We start from the raw sequence: 16087 nt of genomic DNA on the forward strand, positions 1-16087 counted from the left end.
GCTGTCCGCCACGGGGATGGACTAAACTGTACAAAATCGCATTAATCACAATGATGAATTACATAAATGCGTAACTTGTGAAAATATCGATCCACTGCATGAAGTGCACAACGTACTCAAATTTTATATACTGTACTGGTAAAATAATACTGTTTACCAACTTCTCCGTTAGTCTTTACAGTAAGGTTACGTTGATCAGAGAAAACATCACGATCTGGGACAGTTTCGCCGGCGTGCTGCAAAGTAAAGTACCGGTGGAATTATGCAATTTAGTTAAATTTACTGTCAATTGCTATCGGTAAAAGAAAAAATCCGACAAGACCGAAGTAGAGCAAGCCTTATAACCAAAGTAGGTTTCCAATGTGTATCATGGTACTCACATCAGTCACATGTCACCTGGCATAATAAAACAAATCCATTGACAGTGAAATACAATTTTAGCGGGGCTTCCGGCGTTGATGACGTTGGCTATTTCAAATTGTTCTTCATTATTACCGTTATTTATTGTATATCAAGTCACTATCAACCTTAGCTATAAACTCATGCATTGGAGCGAACACGTATCTGCCTCAACATCAACGAATCAGCGTCAAAATCCGGCGAGGAAACGCAGCATCTACACTACCGGCGTCGAATTCATGCAAATCATGACCGTCTCTTTTTGTTGATAATACTGTCTAATTGGCTGTCATTCCGATTTCTGAATAATTTAGATAAAATTTTAAAACAATTTTACTGGAAATGCAAAAAAATAACTTGGATGCTGAGCCGTGAAACGTGCAGTACCGTCAGCACGTCACGTGCTGCACTGTGCAGTACGTCTCACGTAGGGGTCTCCGAGAAATTACCATAGCTATTACCACTAGCTAGAGAATGTGCAGCACGTAACGTGCTGCACTTCTCCTAATATCAGCCGACACCAAACTACCACTCCGCCGGACGGTACCACGGCTCTGCCGTGGCACCGGTAACAAGCGTGCCTATATACAGCTGGGCTTATTAGCGTCAGCACTGGTAGCGGCTGATACCGGTATATGCACTTTTGTACGAATGGCTCCATGCAGCACGTTCGAACTTACTTTTCTATTGTGTTTGCATTAGGCTCATGTGGTTAATCAGACTGAGTAACGGAACTATTGCATTGTATTGGTACTGAGTGCTGATATAGTTATTCCTGTTGATGATCCCGAGGAGTTCCTGTGGGAGTCCGCGCTGCGGCGGAAAAAAATCCGTATCGACTGGTCGTGTCTCGCGTGCGACCGCCAGCGGTGGCTGCCGAAAGCTGCTCAGCCGTAGCGCGTGACTTGGGCGAAAGCGGTAGCCAGCCTTTGGCGCTGGTTAACCTAGCAATGTCGATGGCGAAACCAGCTAAGATCCGCAACACGTTACACGACAAACTTTAAAAATTTCCGAAAAACTCAAGTTTTGTTGTCTGTTGTTGATCGAGCACTTTCAAACGGGCTGTCAATGCCGCAACTTGACCCACCGTTCAGGCAACCGCAAACGGGTGCTGATTCAGATTAATGGGAAAATGGCAGGCCAACCGTGACAAGGTTGACGTCTTGGTAATCCGTACACGCCAAAACACAGAGATGGCAGTCTGTGCGGCGTGCGTGCAGGAAGCATGTTTGCAGTTTGAGAGACGTTTACTCGCATCTGTTTGAAACTTGCAACAGGAACTGTTTTAGCGAATTTGATACAGCAACTTCGCAGTGGCTTCGCGTATCTGTATATGTGGGCATACAGCCATGTTTGAGCAACCGTACCATAGCGAGATCTGCTGAATTCGGGACAACCTTAGTGTTTATGAGCAGTTTTGGGTTGATAAACAACTGTTTGAGTTGCGGAACATTTCCTTGTGTGAACTGATGTTCCTGTGGTGTTGAATTAGTCAGTGAATAAGTTTGCAGGTGGGAGGGTGAGGAGCAGTCTTGTTGAAAGAAGCAGGCAGCTTGAGTTGCGCGATTTGTTGTCGTTATTTTCATAATTATTTTGGTGTGGAGGTGCTGTGCTGGAGCTCAGCGTGTGATTAGGCTGTGTTGCGTTGTGGCCCGCGATTCCGCGTATTGATCAGCGTGAGGAGGTGTTTCTACTTGGCAGTTAGCATGGGCAGCATGGGGGAAGTGATGAGCAACATGAAGGAGTCGCTGCGCACTGGCGGCGGCCTCTTCGAGCTGACGGAGCGCCGCAACGTGCTGGCCGCGGCCCTCGCGGGCATCCTGGTGAGTCAGTGCTGTGTTTTCCTCTTTCCCTGTCTCGGGATCGAGGAAACAGCCAATAGCGTATTCTCGTGGTATAAGGTGTTGTAACGAAGTGATGGAGGGCCAGGGTGCAGTTGGAGGGCAGTTGGAGTTGCAAGGGATGTGTTTGCAAGTGTGTTTGTTTGTTGTTGTTGATGTTGTCACCTTGTTGTGGTTTGGGAATTGAAAGTAGCTGCCTGGGTATGTTGTTGTGTCATAGCCCTTAACAGCGTAGTCGTACTGTAGTCAGTAGTTTGAAGACGGCCGGTTAATGCTTCTTGCTGAGTTGTCGTGTAATACTAATGGCTGGCGTTTATTTGCTGGGCTACTCTAGTTCATGGGCGGGTGGTGGTGCATGATGGACGTGATCGTCATGTTCCCGCGCGAGGAGCAGTTCCACCACGCCTACCACGTCTGCGGCGTCATCTCCACACTGGCCTTCATCATGTAGGTGATGCTCCTGTATCCTGCGATGGATGCGTAGTTCACAGTTGGATATTCAGCATTAATTGCTAAGCAGATGCAATTCAATCCATTACCGAGCAGAATGCGGAATGTCTGTGTGTTTGACTAGGATCAACGCGGTGTCCAACGGGCAGGTGTCGGCCGGCGCTTCTGGCGGCTACAGCGAGGGCTGCCTGGGGCAGCGCGGCGCCCGCGTCTGGCTCTTCCTGGGCTTCATCCTGGCCTTCTCCGCCCTCATCGCCTCCGCCTGGATCCTCTTCCAGGACTACGTCTCCGCCAGCACCGCCTCGCCGCACCGTAAGCACCAACACAGCGTCGCTCTCACCAACATGGTCTTTAAATGATTGATTGACTCTTTTCCTCTTGCACAGACGACAAGGTGTGGCCGGGCGTGGCGCTCTTCCTCCAGAACATCCTCATTTTCCTCGGGTAAGCACAAGCTTAACCACTAAGCGCCATCTTTCTCATTTTTTATCCTAATTTATCGATTGATTATCTTCCTATTCTTGCTTGTCACATGTTCTCTTCTTCTTTTCAACAACGCAGCCAAAACAAACCGTCATGTCTGTTGGGTTTGTTTGTAGCGCCATTGTTTTTAAATTCGGCCGTGTGGAAGAGTCCTTCTGAATCCTAAATGTCCTTCCGGTTAGCACTTTGCACGCGGATGGCAGTGGCATATTTGTCGGCAGCCGCGCGATCGATATTATATTCTCCTGCGTTTCTGCACTGTGCAGTGGTGCACTGACAAGGCGTCCTTGGAGTGTAATTTGCGTGTTTGTGTTTGTTTATCTTATCAGTGAGGGACATGTCCGTGTTGTCGCTGTCAGCGGGTTGTTGCGCTCGCGTTTAACCGATACGCGTCTACATGAACGATGATGTGTCCTTCCTTCCCTTCATCGGCAATTGCTTGTTCATTCGCCCTCGACAATAATGCTGATCTCACCGTCATTTTTCTCTTTTTATGCTGCTGTCACTTTCACGCAGTCTTTCTTCGATTTTTCTTCTTGTAAACAATAACATATTAATTCTGGCAGTAAAATCACACGATTCCTTATCAACGATACTCGTATTCGTTCAAATTCTCTGATTTTAACATTTCGAATAAAAATGACAAGTCCTGAGGAAGTTGAAAATGCATCGTTTGGGATTAACCCATCTCTGCCTTGATGACGCTCACAAAAATGCGTAAGGCCTAATCGTAATTCGTAGGTGAATTAGTCAAAATTAGTTGGCTTTAATTTCGTGCATTTCAGAAAAGGCTCCATCACTGTTCACTAGCAGCGCCTACTGAGCAAACCTGTACGTTATAATGCAGAATTTCCACTGCGCATGTCAGTAACCAGACCCTGATGAAACATAATAATATCAAGATTCAAGAGCGTCGTTAATTACAGAAAATGAATGCTATTAGCTATGATAAAAACATTTGGGAACAAAACAGAAGAGTCGGCCAACGCCACAAGCAGATTCTGCATTGGGCCATTAACTGATTAAAAAAACAACAAGTCGGTGGCGCGCCACTGCTGAACTGACTGTGCCCCGGCGCGGCCAGGGACGGCGCCGACATGGGCCTACCTGCCTGTGGGGCGCAGTCACAAGCAGACCTGTATCACAAGGAACGCCCGTCCGCGCCCGAGCGGGGAGCACACGACGCAGCAGCAGTCGACGCGAGTGTGCAGTGCAGTCGGTTAGTACAACATGAAACAAACGGCCAAGATCCTGCAAAACGCCGAGACGAGACGATCCACGCGGGCGTTTGGTCAACAGCGCGGCTGCGATCAGTCCAGCGTGATGATCTCCACGGCGGCTTTGGCGGCGGCGCTGCGGCTGGATGATCCGCCGCCTGAAGAGGACGAGGCGGAAGCGCCGTTGGCCGTCGACGGACCTGCAGCACAACCGTTGCAGTTGACAAAATTAATAATAAACACCAACAACAACTGAGCGACAATAATATCCGGGCCCATATTAAAAATGAATAATAATTGAGAAAATATTAAAAAAGTCATGATAATCGAGCCCATTAGAGGAAACGAAGAAATGAGCCTGTAATAAAAATGATTGGGCCAACTTACGGGATCCGGAGGAGGAGGCTGAGGCGCTGCCCATCTCGCTGGAGTCGTGCTCGGCGGGCTTGGAGGCCTCGCGCACGACGATCTGCTCCTTGTCCAGTGTCGCCTCGATGCTCTCGCTGTTGGGGAAGGCGTCCAGCAGGCGCTGCAGGAACCTGTAAGAGCGCGAGGCCTTCCTCAGATCCTGTTCAAAGAATAAGCTAAGAACAGCACAAAGAGAGCGGCCTACTCGTCGACGACGATCTCGTCAAAGTGGACGGGCTTGTTGCACTTGGGACAGGTCCAGCGCGCCTTCTGCGCCTTGTTCATGAACAGGAAGCTGTTGGCGTCGAAGCAGTCCACGTGGTCGCAGTGGCGGCCGCGCACCGGCAGCCCGAGACGGAGCCGCGAGGCCGGACAGTGCAGACTGATCTTCTGCGAGTCCGTTACGATGTCGTCGTCCGAGCCCGACAGCGTCTGGTACACTGCACGCACATATACCTGATAAACTGTCCAAATCAAAGAAACAGAGTGCCAACTCACGCTTGAAGACCGTGTCGGTCAGGCTGACCCGCTGCGCCTGCACCAGGCCCAGGATCTCCTCCATCGTCTTGCGCCGCGCGTACTCCACCAGCAACCAGTAGTCCTGTACAGTTATCCTTGTTTTTAATGTACTCGTATATATCATTGTGGTGATAAACTGATAATTGCACAAAAATGTATAACTTCTAACGGTAATAAATGATCCCTACAGCGCGCTGACCTTGGGCGGCTCGTCGGGCAGCTGCTGGCCGCCCGGGCCCAGATTCTGGCCGCTGTCCTCCGTCCAGCGCACCAGCACCACGTTCTGGCCGGCGATCATCGACAGCGGCACCTCGATCGGCTGGCTGTACACCGTGTTCTTCTTCTTCTTCATGCGGTTGCTAAAGTCCACCACACTCTGCGCAACAAGAAAAACACCAACTATTAATTAATGCCACAGTTCAGTTTACTACGGTATCTGGAAACAGAAGAAAGCAACTATCGGAGAATAAAAAAGAACATCATGTAAATGTTTTACAAATACTGATGTACACTAAGCATAAGAGAAAGGGAAACGCTCATATCCGAGAACCTGATCAAAAGTATACGCCTGGAAAACATACCGGTTCGACGAGTGTCTTGCCGTTGAGCATGAGTTTGAGATTGTCCGGGTGGGTCTCGTGGTAGGGCCGTTGCAGGCCCTCCTGGCAGAAGCGCATGAGCACCATGTGCTGGTCGTTGTTGACGGTCTTGGTGTGGTCGAAGAAGAAGGTGGTGATGATCTCGCGGTACACGCCGCGCGACGTCAGCGAGGGATCGCGGCCTGTGCATAACACAACTCCTTCTTAACAACACCGCCACCGCAAAGAACCGATCCACTTACGAATGCTCAACGGCGGCGTCACGTCTGCCAGCGTCTGGTGGAAGACGGGCGGCTTGATCACCTTGCCGTGACTGCCGCCGTTGTCCATGCTGAACGGCTTGGCCTGGAAGCTGGGCTTCAGCACGCCGAAGCGCAGCTCATGCGGGGCGCCGCTGGGCCCGGTGATCACTTTCTCCTCCAGACGGTCGCTGCGCTCGGCGGCCGTGGCGGCGAAGACCCCGGCGAAGGGGTTGTTGGCCATGATGCTGTTGGCGTTCAGGCCCGGCTGGTTGGGGTTGGCCACCAGCCGCGTCGACTGCACCGGCGGCGGCGGGTACGCGCTGGTCGCCGGCTGGATGACGGTCCTGCCGGGGTCCCGCGTCAACGGCGACTGGTAGCCGGCGGCGTAGCGCGGCCGCTGCGGGGCGCTCATGCCCCCGGTGGGCGCCGTCCGCGGCGACGCCGCCGAAGAGCCGGGAATGGACAGGTACTGCGACAGATCAAAGTCCGCGTTGTTAGCCACGGCGGCGGCGCGCTGCTGGTTGCTGCTGGAGGGGTACATGCGCTGTCCGTTGTCCAGGTTGACGGCCGCGTAGTCCGTCATGCTCATGATGGGCACGCCGAAGAGGTGCGGCGTGGAGGTGGTGTTGCCGGTGGACTGCACGCGGGAGGCGGCCGCGGGGGCTTGCGGCTGGTCGGGGAGGTACTGCGAGAACTGGTCCAGGTAGTCGGCGTACTGCCGCGTCGAGCCGCTGCGACTGCTGGCCGCCGACTGCGCCGAGGGGGTGTAGGGGCCCGGGAGGTTGGCCGGCGGGAGGGCGTAGGAGCGCTGGTTGCTGCCCAGGGGCGGTCCGATGCCGTAGGACGACGGGGACATGGGCGCGTAGCTGCTGCTCAGCGGGTCGGGCACGCGCTTGCTGCGCTGCTGCTCCGTCGCCGCCTGCGATCGTTCATTCAGTTTATAACTATTCTGCTTTTAACCGTCATTTACTTTATTGTCTTTTACTGCATTCATAATTCAAACCAAATCTTTTTTTTACTGTACCCTGCGGCTTACAATTTAATTATCATTTCACTAGAACAAATAATAAATTAAAAACTCTGATCAAAAACTTTGTTGTTCACATTCATAATTCTGATTATTTTAATTAATTATCACAACTGCTAACGATTATTCTGCTCCCCATGATTACTACACTGCACTGACTGCAATGATATTCTGCTGAGGCAGATTTCAATTTCAGAATATCTCAACAGTAAAAGAAACCTATGAAAAAGTCGGCGCAAAAATAATGGAGCGACTAGCGTTATTGGCGTTGTACGAGTATAACTGGAAGCCCATTTAAATTAACCACAATGAAAATAAAAGTCCAGCAATTCTAATTTTGCTCCAGTAGCATGGAAATTGTTGCAATTACAATTCACAAGTACAGTAACATAAAGTATAATTGAAATGACAGTATAATCTCCAGGTGCTAAAAAGAACTAACCTGTGGCGCGTTGCTGCCGGAGACATTCCAGTACTGCTGGGCGGTCACCGCGGGCGGCGCCGCCGTTGGATTGCCTCGGGGCACGTAGGGGCGGATGGTGCTGTGGCCGGAGGACATCGGCGGCGTCCCGGTGTTGATGCGCATGGGCTGGTTGAGCGGGAAGGCGTTGCCGCGCGAGAAGACGAAGGCCGTGTTCCCTGAGGCGGTGCCGGAGCTGGTCGGCTGGGCCGGCGAGGGGGAGGGCGACGCCGGACTGACCAGGGACATGGGGTTGGTGGTGGCGCTGGCGGGCGAGGCCGCGCTAGAGGTTGAGCCCCGGACGTGGCCCTGGCTCTGCTGGCCCGTTATCACCGATTTCGGCAGGGTCAGGGTGATGCGGGGCCGCGAGGAGGGCTGGTGCTGCTGTTGCGGGGGGTGGTGGGGATTGCTTGAGCCGGGGTTGGCGGACGAGGAGGAAGGGGCGCTCATCACGTTCGCCGTGGCTTTGGGTCGACGGGGACTGTTGTGCGGATGCTGCTGCCTGAGATACTGCTGATTCCTGCAAGCAAAACTCTTCAATGGCAAATTTACGCGGGCAGTATCTTCTACATGACGCATGCAAAGAAATAAGTCGTACTTTTATTTATAGGGTCTTCCATAATATTTAGTAATGTTAAATTAAGTAATATAATGTGTCTTCCTATCTTTCCTCTTTTAATTATCAAATCCATTTTTCAATATTTTTGAAATTAAATTTTTTTTTATAGTTTTATGGAGATTCGAAAATCTCTCGTTTGTTTTCAGCTCGAGACTGAATCAAATAAACAAAAACTAGTATCGAACTGAAATATTCCTTCTTGATTTTCGTACGAATAGTCACTTATTTTTTTAACGCGTAGCTGGTTCGAGTTGCGAAAATCTGAATGCAAATAAATTCAAACTGAAAACTTTTGAAGACGAAAGCAATAATTACTAGGTATCCCTCTTAGGAGCAAGTTCGTTTTTGCTGGCATGTTAATACACTTATTCAGATTGTTCAAGGTTAAGAGAAAGGAGGCGATACCCTGAATTGAGGAAGGAGGGCGGCATGATTTCGGCCGAGTGCTCGGAGGAGTCGTCGGAGGTCTCCGAGGGGACGAAGGTGCTGTCGTTGGCCTCGCTGTCGTAGCTGCTGCCGGGATTGTTGGAGCCCGGACCCCCCACCGGCTCCCCGTTGCGACTGGAGGTGGCCCGACTGTCGCTGGTGTTGGTGTCGTCCTCGCCGGCCTCGTCGTCCTCCTCCTCCTCCTCCTCATCCTCGTCGTCCTCCTCGGGGAAGTAGCCGTAGCGGTGCGGCTGGCGGGGCTTGGTCCACACGTCCACCGCCTTGCGCTTCTTGCCGCGCCCCTGCCCCGCTCCCGGCCCCGCCGCCAGCCCCCGCGAGGAGCCCCGCGGCGCCGGGTTGCCCGGGACCGTGCTGGACACGGCGCGCTCCTTCCCCGTCGGGTCGCTCAGCGCCTCCACCAGCTGGCGCCGGTCCGCGTCCTCCAGACTGCGGTACACCTCCATCTGCAAGCATATACACAACATTTTTACACCGTCAACGGAAGAAAGATCAGTCAAGCAAATCAGTGAGATATTCGCCATGAAAAACTGCGATTTCAACATTAATTTCATCATCATCATTTCATCACCGGAACCAGAACCAACTTTATATGTAACACGAATATAATACGAAGAAAAATACCAATAAACCGAATACGATTGACTTAATGCTAATACTAATACAACCGAATTCGAATGCAACTACGAATAAAAACAAATTAAACTGCCATATAAACGAATACGAATGCCGTGACGAAAAAAAAACCAATATGAACGACTACGAAGAAAACTGTAAAGAATAACAAAAAAAACGAATATAAACGAATAGAAATATGGAAAAGCAATAATGTGCAGATACAAAAAATATGGAAAGCACGGTCATTCGTCAGACGGCGGACGTCGCCGCGATAACATCTCCAGCGAGATTGCCATCACGGAAGCGACAAACAGTCCGACTACGCTTTGTCGGCTCTCAACGGTCTCGATACAAAACATTTCCTTTCATTATAACATACAAAAACCGGTTGGAATTAAAATAGAAAAAAAGCCACCCCTGAAGGTACAATAATTAGCCAGTAGGAAACGGCAAAAAATTATCCACTTATAATTAACGTGATCAAATTAGAAAAAAGCCCAAATCAGTATAACGGCGGTGGGTTGAATCTCAAGGAAAACGCAGGGGAAAACCCATTTACGAGCACCAACTGACTATGATAGTTAATACTGGAGGCAACTGCGCGAACAGACGGCACTCACCCCGTTCTGCACGAGCGTCTCCTTGCGCATCTTGGACATTCCCTTCACTTCGTACTGGCTGAGGATCTTGCGCAACTGCTGCACACTGCACTTGTTGGCGAGTTTCTGCAACAAACAGCAACACTGTCAGGTGTCAGCGACCCCCAAGCAATCAGACAATTACAATCAGACCCCGAAGCTAATTACAATTGCAATCAGATCCCGAAGCTTACAAAAAGACAGGACAAGAATTTATCAATAATATTATCAGGCGATCACTCTGAAAAAATTCAGCAAAAAACAGACAATTATCAGACAATAATTAGGCACAAATTCAACCAAAAATAGTCAATATTCAAGCAAAAAATTCAACCAAATATTCAACAAAAATGAAATACTGACTGAAACTTTGGCGAGATCGGGGGAAGACGAATAAGAGTTCATTGACATCCTGGCCGGGGCCTGGGAGTGGGCCGGGGCGCGCTGGCCGTAGGAGGAGTGGGCATCGTGGAAGAGTGCGGCGGACGTGCTGGCGTCGGCCCCGTCCAGGTCCAGGTCGGGGTCGGGTTCGTCCTCGGAGGTGGCGGGGTGGTGATGTTGTTGCGAGGCGGCGGCGAGGACGAGGGAACTGTAGTGGCTCGCCGAATGCGCATTCCGTCGCCCACCGGCACTGGCACTGGCGCTGGGCTGGTGGCTGCGACGGGCCAGCTGCGGCTTGGGGTAGGGCCCCGGACGGCGCAGGGGCACGGGCAGCAGCGGCGGACTGGATCGCGAGTGCGACGGACGCGGCAAGGCCACGGGGCGCTGCTGCACGCGACGACGCGGACTGCGCCCTCCCTGTCGGAGCCCGCGCTCCACGGGCAGCTGCTCCTCCTCCGAATCAGACGTCGCGCTCTCCTCCACTCGGCCTGCTCCCGCACGGTAGCTGGAGCTGGCCATAAACTGGGACACTCACTCACCAGCCACCACTCAAGCTGCGACGAGTGATGACTGAGGAGCTCGATTCGCACCTGGCCACACGCTCTGTTTAACGCTCGATTCAGGCTGTCTCTGCGCCGCGGAGATGTGTAGCCAGCGCTTGGTTTAACCCAGATCAAAGCGCATCCATCGTCCGTTCGCCAACAGTGTCGCACAATTACTCAAGGTTCTGGTTCTCCCAGCTTTTCTGCTGCTTCAAACGGCTGCAACACTGCCAGCAATAGCCTCAATACCACGCTCTCGATCCCAACAAATTCTCAATACGGTGCAAAGAAATTTATATTCCAGTTAGAAACTAAATCCAGGATGACACGTTCAAACAAGATTCGGAAGCTGGAAAGTGGAAGCACCAAAACAATAAAAAAGATGTGGAAAAAAATTCTTGAACTGATTGTGAATTTTCAAGTCTGCCTGCAGAGTCCGTGGCCAGTTGTCTGCACTCTGCAGCCAGTCAATTGGTCGTTTTTGCCACTTTTAATAATGAATGAGTCACGAGGCGAACTGCAGCACTGCCAGCCGATCGATCCAGAACCGAGCCGCCCGTTCGAAAGCTGACTCCATCTGCAGCTGCTCCGCAGTCCGTATATTTCTTCTTATCTCAGAATATGGTGCTTTTTTCAAGAATTTATGTGTTTTCAAAATTACTGTTCTTTTCTCTGATTGTGAGTTTGTAGGTTTGTTGTGTTCTGGAGAAGCAAAAACGACTCATCCCGTTCGGCTCGGTTACGGTTCGGTGCGCAAGGGGCAGTATCGCACCGGCACCGTGTTGGCTTGTGCGTTGAACTGTCGCGTGTTTGATCATCAGTTATTTCTCGGAAACGGATATATTTCACAATCAGCTCGGCCTCGTCGGCAAGCGGTAATGCAGTGAAACAATCACAATCTCCCAACACTAGCGCGTGCAGTATGCACACCAGGCATTATACAACAAAACTATGTACAATTAATTAAGTTTTATCAGCGGTGATGAGCCACAGCATTCATCTATGGCGCATGAAGACGGGCGTAAACAACAGATTTGTAGGCCATTCGGCCAAAATTGCGTTGATTGTTTGTGCCAGTAGGCACATGGCTCCGCCCCGATACGAAATGCGCCGCCTCCTTCCGCTTGCGCTAGAAATAATAACCTAAATAATGGAATAACAACTTTAAAAACTTCGACAAAGGAATAAAAACGACGGATTGTGTGTTTTCATGTGTATAGTATACTCGTACTGTCCTATAATTATTATCAGTTGCTGGTTTCAGAATTTTGTAATTAATTTTATATTTTGTATAATTTTTTAGCCGTTTTATATTTATGCATCTTTTTTTTATTTGATAACTTTCAGTAAGTACTGCAGTCTTGAAGCTGCATTTAGCGGGACGTGGGCGACACAAGGCCGAATGTACATGAACGTTTGGAGCTTTGAGTTAACGCTGGGATCTATCATCTAGCTAGCTTGCGAGTGCATTTGCAGTCATTTCCTGACCTTGCTTGACTGCGTCTTCGAAAATGTCAACGAATATGTACTCCGACTCTACAGTGTTATTGTGTAAAGTATGAACAGTTAAGCACTCGTTAAAATTAGTTGTTCGAATTTTAAAAAAACTGGAATTTAAACATTGAAAATACACCAAAAATCATTAATGTTATTCATGCTGTTAACGGTACAGTCGGTACTACTCAACCTCTTATAGGATGTGCACTAGATGTACCCAAAACAGCTGCTGCATTCCTTTAAATTTCTAACTACCGCAACGTTTAAGCGCTGTCTAAAAATCGCAGTATATAGAGTTCATTTTAATTAGTGCAAATCTGCGAAAGTATACTGGTATGTGCACTGGCTGTTGCCAAAAAATAATAAAATAATTCGGCGCTTTTGCCGAATAACAGTTGTTCGAAGATTTAAAACGGGACCGGTGCATGGCAGCTTGCGCTGCTCACTTCCGGCTAGTATCACGACAACCGGCGTCATCGACGCAGAGTTACCTAACACTGAATTTAATTCCGCAGCAGTGTCCTTTGCCGCGAAGGACACTGCGCGATGTAATAAGTAACTGCGCGATGCGGTATGTACTATGTAGCTTATACAGAGCGTAGCGCACGCCACAAGGCAGCGGTGGTGAGTAAATTCCAGATCCCATCTATTGATGGTGGACGACGGGGAATTCGCCGCGCTGACACGCATGGCCACACGGCTGCTCCTGCTGCTGATGCTGCTGCTTCCGTGATGCCGCAACAAAGAGACTAGCCAAAGGGACTTTGTTTTCCAGCAGCCGGGAACAGCGAATTAGTTAACAGCGGCTGTGCCGACCAACCCGCGCTTGCTCATTGTCGCCGAAGCCGGAAAGGTCACCGGGGAAATGATGGCCGTGCGGGCCGCACAAAGCCCCGGTCCACCGGCGCTGACGGAAATAACCCTGTCAATGGCGGCAGGGCACGGTGCATGTGCGTCAGCTAGCTTCATTTTTCTCATTGGTGCCGATGGGTCGTGTACAATCAGCAGATATATAAAGGATCGCATTACCATCTAGAGGCATGCTTGTATTAATTGCGTGCACATTTACGCACACTTATGCATGCGATATTCCATTCCCAGTAGTTAATCACTTACCAATGTACATCGTTCATTTATTTGCCTAATAGTTAAGCTGTGTAGAGATATAGATCGGCCCTGCCTGACAGCGATTCGCCGCAATATCACCCAACGTACCCACTGGTGACCTTTCCGGAGTCTGCAGCATCGCGGTTGCGTGGGCGCAGCGCTCGTTGCCGGCAGGCAGCGCAACCAAAAAGGTCACGCGTTTACTCTTACAATCCAGTATTTAAGCAGCGCAGGATGTCTGCAGTAACGCGGAGTCTGACAAGGAATCACGGCTGGTTGCTGCTGGCCTTCCTCCAGCTGTTGATCGGCGTCCGCCTGGTAGCCGGCCTGCAGGGACCCGGGGAAGACGTGGCGGCCGGCGCGGCGGAGCAGCTGATGAGTTCGTCCTTCCTGGCGCTGCCCGGCATGAAGCCGACGGCGCCGGCCAGCAAGCCGCTGCTGCAGTACCTCACCGCCGCCGACGCCCAGGAGAAGCTGGTGCGCTTCGAGCGCAGCTGCGAGCTCATGTGCTCCGTCTACCCGGAGAGCGCCAAGTGCCTGCGCTGCAAGAACCGGGCGCCGCTGCGCTACGGGAAGCGCGCGGTCCCCGTCGCGCCTCCGACAGTGCCGACAGGCGTCCGCGGCGGGATGGCGCCGGAGGACGCCGACCAGCTGACCATGCAGGACGTCCTGCAGGCCAACGCACCCTTCTTCCGGCCCTTCGCCGACAACCCGACCCGCGGCGGCGCTGCGCAGTGGCCCAACCGGCGGTGAGTTAGGAGGTCCACCATTCCAATAGCCGTATGATTATTTATAATTACTGCGCACTGGACGAACCTGCATCCTTCTATAGCTAATAATCAATAATCAATTGTATAACGATGGCAACTCGCCAAGGAAATCGCTGCATTCCTCACGAATATTATGCCTGTTCAATTATTGCGCGCTGATGCGCTATATTCTTGAAAAGACTCGCGGCCCCGTTGACCTTTACGCAATAATCTTAACAATATCATGCCCTTTACCAAATTACCATTATATATGTCGCTCTGCACCCGGCACTGTATCTGCGGTGTTCGATTGGATCGATTATCCTGCGACACCCCAGCCTATGTATATTAAAATCAGCGTTATTATTAATCTGGATTCTGGAGTTGTTTTGCGACCAGCGATTGCAGAGTTCGGCCCAGTGAATTACCACTACGCATGCGACATGCTTATTAGGATGCAGTGGAATTGCCTGTATATGAATATTTGTCCCAGCTCGGATCTAGTGCAGCTGTAGAGTCAGCTGGCAAAGAAAAGCCAGTTTGCTTTAATTTGTTCAGTGCATAAATTATGTGTCTGCGCATCTGCGGTTATTACTTATTAGTAATTAAATATTGTGCTACACTGCACTGTACAATGCACAGAACGCTGACAGGCCGCGTACACGGGATGCACCTTGATTAACTGACGACTAATAATGCACCTTTGTGGTTACTAATTTGTCCTGTCTTAGGCTGTCTACACGTGCACTTGCAGTACTTGTCTGCTATCTGCATCGTATATACGCGTACGGCATATGAATGCCAGGATAAACGGCCAGTATCTTTATTAATTTTTGGCTATTCCCCAATCCGCATAATTATATCGATATATGTAATTTATATTCACCCCGCCGGCGGCCGATATGTATTGCATTAATCTCATGTTACAGTGTGCTCCAAGGGGGACTAGCAGCCAGTCTATCCCGCTGGAACAGCGGTTAGCCAACGAAGGACTACTTAGCTTAATTAACATTTGATGCACGCAACCTTGTGCTAATCGCTGTCTATGACTATGATTACTTATGATTATGAATGATTCCAGCATGTTCAGCGTTAAGCCTCTATCTGTACTTCTGTTGATTTACTGCACAGAATGCAGTTTGCTTTAATATCAAGCCACTTTCGGTCTTTTAGACGTTTACCTGAATGCCGAATCATTGCCGATACGAGTAGCGATGGCAGTTGGTGAAACTAGTATGAACTATGAAGTAGGTAATAAACTACTGTAGAACGCGCGCTTTTGCTGATAGTTACCGTAGAGTCCATTACGATGGCTCTCGGTAAACTGGGTATGTCGTTGCCTGCTATTGCGTTCTCACTCGGGTTTGGCAGTTCTCTTTCTGGCTTTGGAAGTTGTTTTTAGGTTTGCTGTCCAGCGTTATCATGAGTTTCCAGTGCGACCTGTGCCATAGGATCCTGAAAACAGCGCACGGCCTCACAGCGCATCGTGACTCACGGGTTTGCAAAAAGGCCCAGGCACAAGCTCTACGCCAGGGACCCACGGCGGACCCTAACCCAATTCAGACTGGAACCGCACTGACTGGAAGTCTTTGTGATCGTATAATTGAGTCCCGGAAAGCCCACGCTGTTCTTCGCCATGTGCCTACAGGAGCAAGACGCGCATGTGCCGATGCTCTACGAAAAGTTTTCACGGATTGTGTGGAAAAGAACGATGATGACGCATGGGCCGCATTGATGCTTTTTGCCTTGGACTACTTACACGCTCCTTCGTCTAATTCTGGCAGAGGCCCCACATTAGCAGCGTCCGTAAAAGCTAACTTACAAGGTACTTCTCTACCTACCAAGGC

At 50.4% G+C, this 16087-nt stretch overlaps 3 protein-coding genes across 3 annotated transcripts; 2 read left to right on the forward strand and 1 right to left on the reverse strand.

Moving 5' to 3' along the window:
• Window positions 1-1801: 1801 nt before the first annotated feature.
• LOC129598347 (transmembrane protein 50A-like) lies at window positions 1802-3830 on the forward strand. The gene is made up of 5 exons (XM_055496209.1): window positions 1802-2222; window positions 2575-2687; window positions 2815-3002; window positions 3077-3134; window positions 3290-3830. The coding sequence occupies exons 1-5, from the start codon at window positions 2106-2108 to the stop codon at window positions 3330-3332; spliced, it is 519 nt and encodes a 172-aa protein (XP_055352184.1). The 5' UTR covers window positions 1802-2105; the 3' UTR covers window positions 3333-3830.
• A 93-nt stretch (window positions 3831-3923) lies between these two features.
• LOC129598346 (zinc finger MIZ domain-containing protein 1-like) lies at window positions 3924-11330 on the reverse strand. The gene is made up of 11 exons (XM_055496208.1): window positions 10328-11330; window positions 9947-10051; window positions 8670-9154; window positions 7628-8165; window positions 6159-7077; window positions 5899-6098; window positions 5517-5693; window positions 5297-5399; window positions 5004-5238; window positions 4778-4929; window positions 3924-4590 (listed from the first exon to the last, which is right to left on the reverse strand). The coding sequence occupies exons 1-11, from the start codon at window positions 10862-10864 to the stop codon at window positions 4484-4486; spliced, it is 3558 nt and encodes a 1185-aa protein (XP_055352183.1). The 5' UTR covers window positions 10865-11330; the 3' UTR covers window positions 3924-4483.
• Window positions 11331-13442: 2112 nt separating this feature from the next.
• LOC129598349 (uncharacterized) lies at window positions 13443-14258 on the forward strand. The gene has a single exon (XM_055496210.1). It carries the CDS (start codon window positions 13726-13728, stop codon window positions 14242-14244), a length of 519 nt encoding a protein of 172 aa, XP_055352185.1. The 5' UTR covers window positions 13443-13725; the 3' UTR covers window positions 14245-14258.
• The last annotated feature ends 1829 nt before the right edge of the window (window positions 14259-16087 follow it).

This window comes from Paramacrobiotus metropolitanus, unplaced genomic scaffold (genome assembly GCF_019649055.1).
Source record: "Paramacrobiotus metropolitanus isolate TYO unplaced genomic scaffold, Prichtersi_v1.0 Parri_scaffold0000120, whole genome shotgun sequence".
Classification (NCBI taxonomy): Eukaryota; Metazoa; Tardigrada; class Eutardigrada; order Parachela; family Macrobiotidae; genus Paramacrobiotus; species Paramacrobiotus metropolitanus.

Coding starts and splice junctions, on each gene's coding strand:
- LOC129598347 (XM_055496209.1), top strand. CDS start 2,106: ATGGGCAGCATGGGGGAAGTGATGAGCAACATGAAGGAGTCGCTGCGC. Junction 2,223..2,574: donor CGGCCCTCGCGGGCATCCTG/GTGAGTCAGTGC, acceptor GGGCTACTCTAG/TTCATGGGCGGGTGGTGGTG. Junction 3,003..3,076: donor CAGCACCGCCTCGCCGCACC/GTAAGCACCAAC, acceptor CCTCTTGCACAG/ACGACAAGGTGTGGCCGGGC.
- LOC129598346 (XM_055496208.1), bottom strand. CDS start 10,864: ATGGCCAGCTCCAGCTACCGTGCGGGAGCAGGCCGAGTGGAGGAGAGC. Junction 8,166..8,669: donor CCCTCCTTCCTCAATTCAGG/GTATCGCCTCCT, acceptor TTTTGCTTGCAG/GAATCAGCAGTATCTCAGGC. Junction 5,239..5,296: donor GACCGACACGGTCTTCAAGC/GTGAGTTGGCAC, acceptor ATGTGCGTGCAG/TGTACCAGACGCTGTCGGGC.
- LOC129598349 (XM_055496210.1), top strand. CDS start 13,726: ATGTCTGCAGTAACGCGGAGTCTGACAAGGAATCACGGCTGGTTGCTG.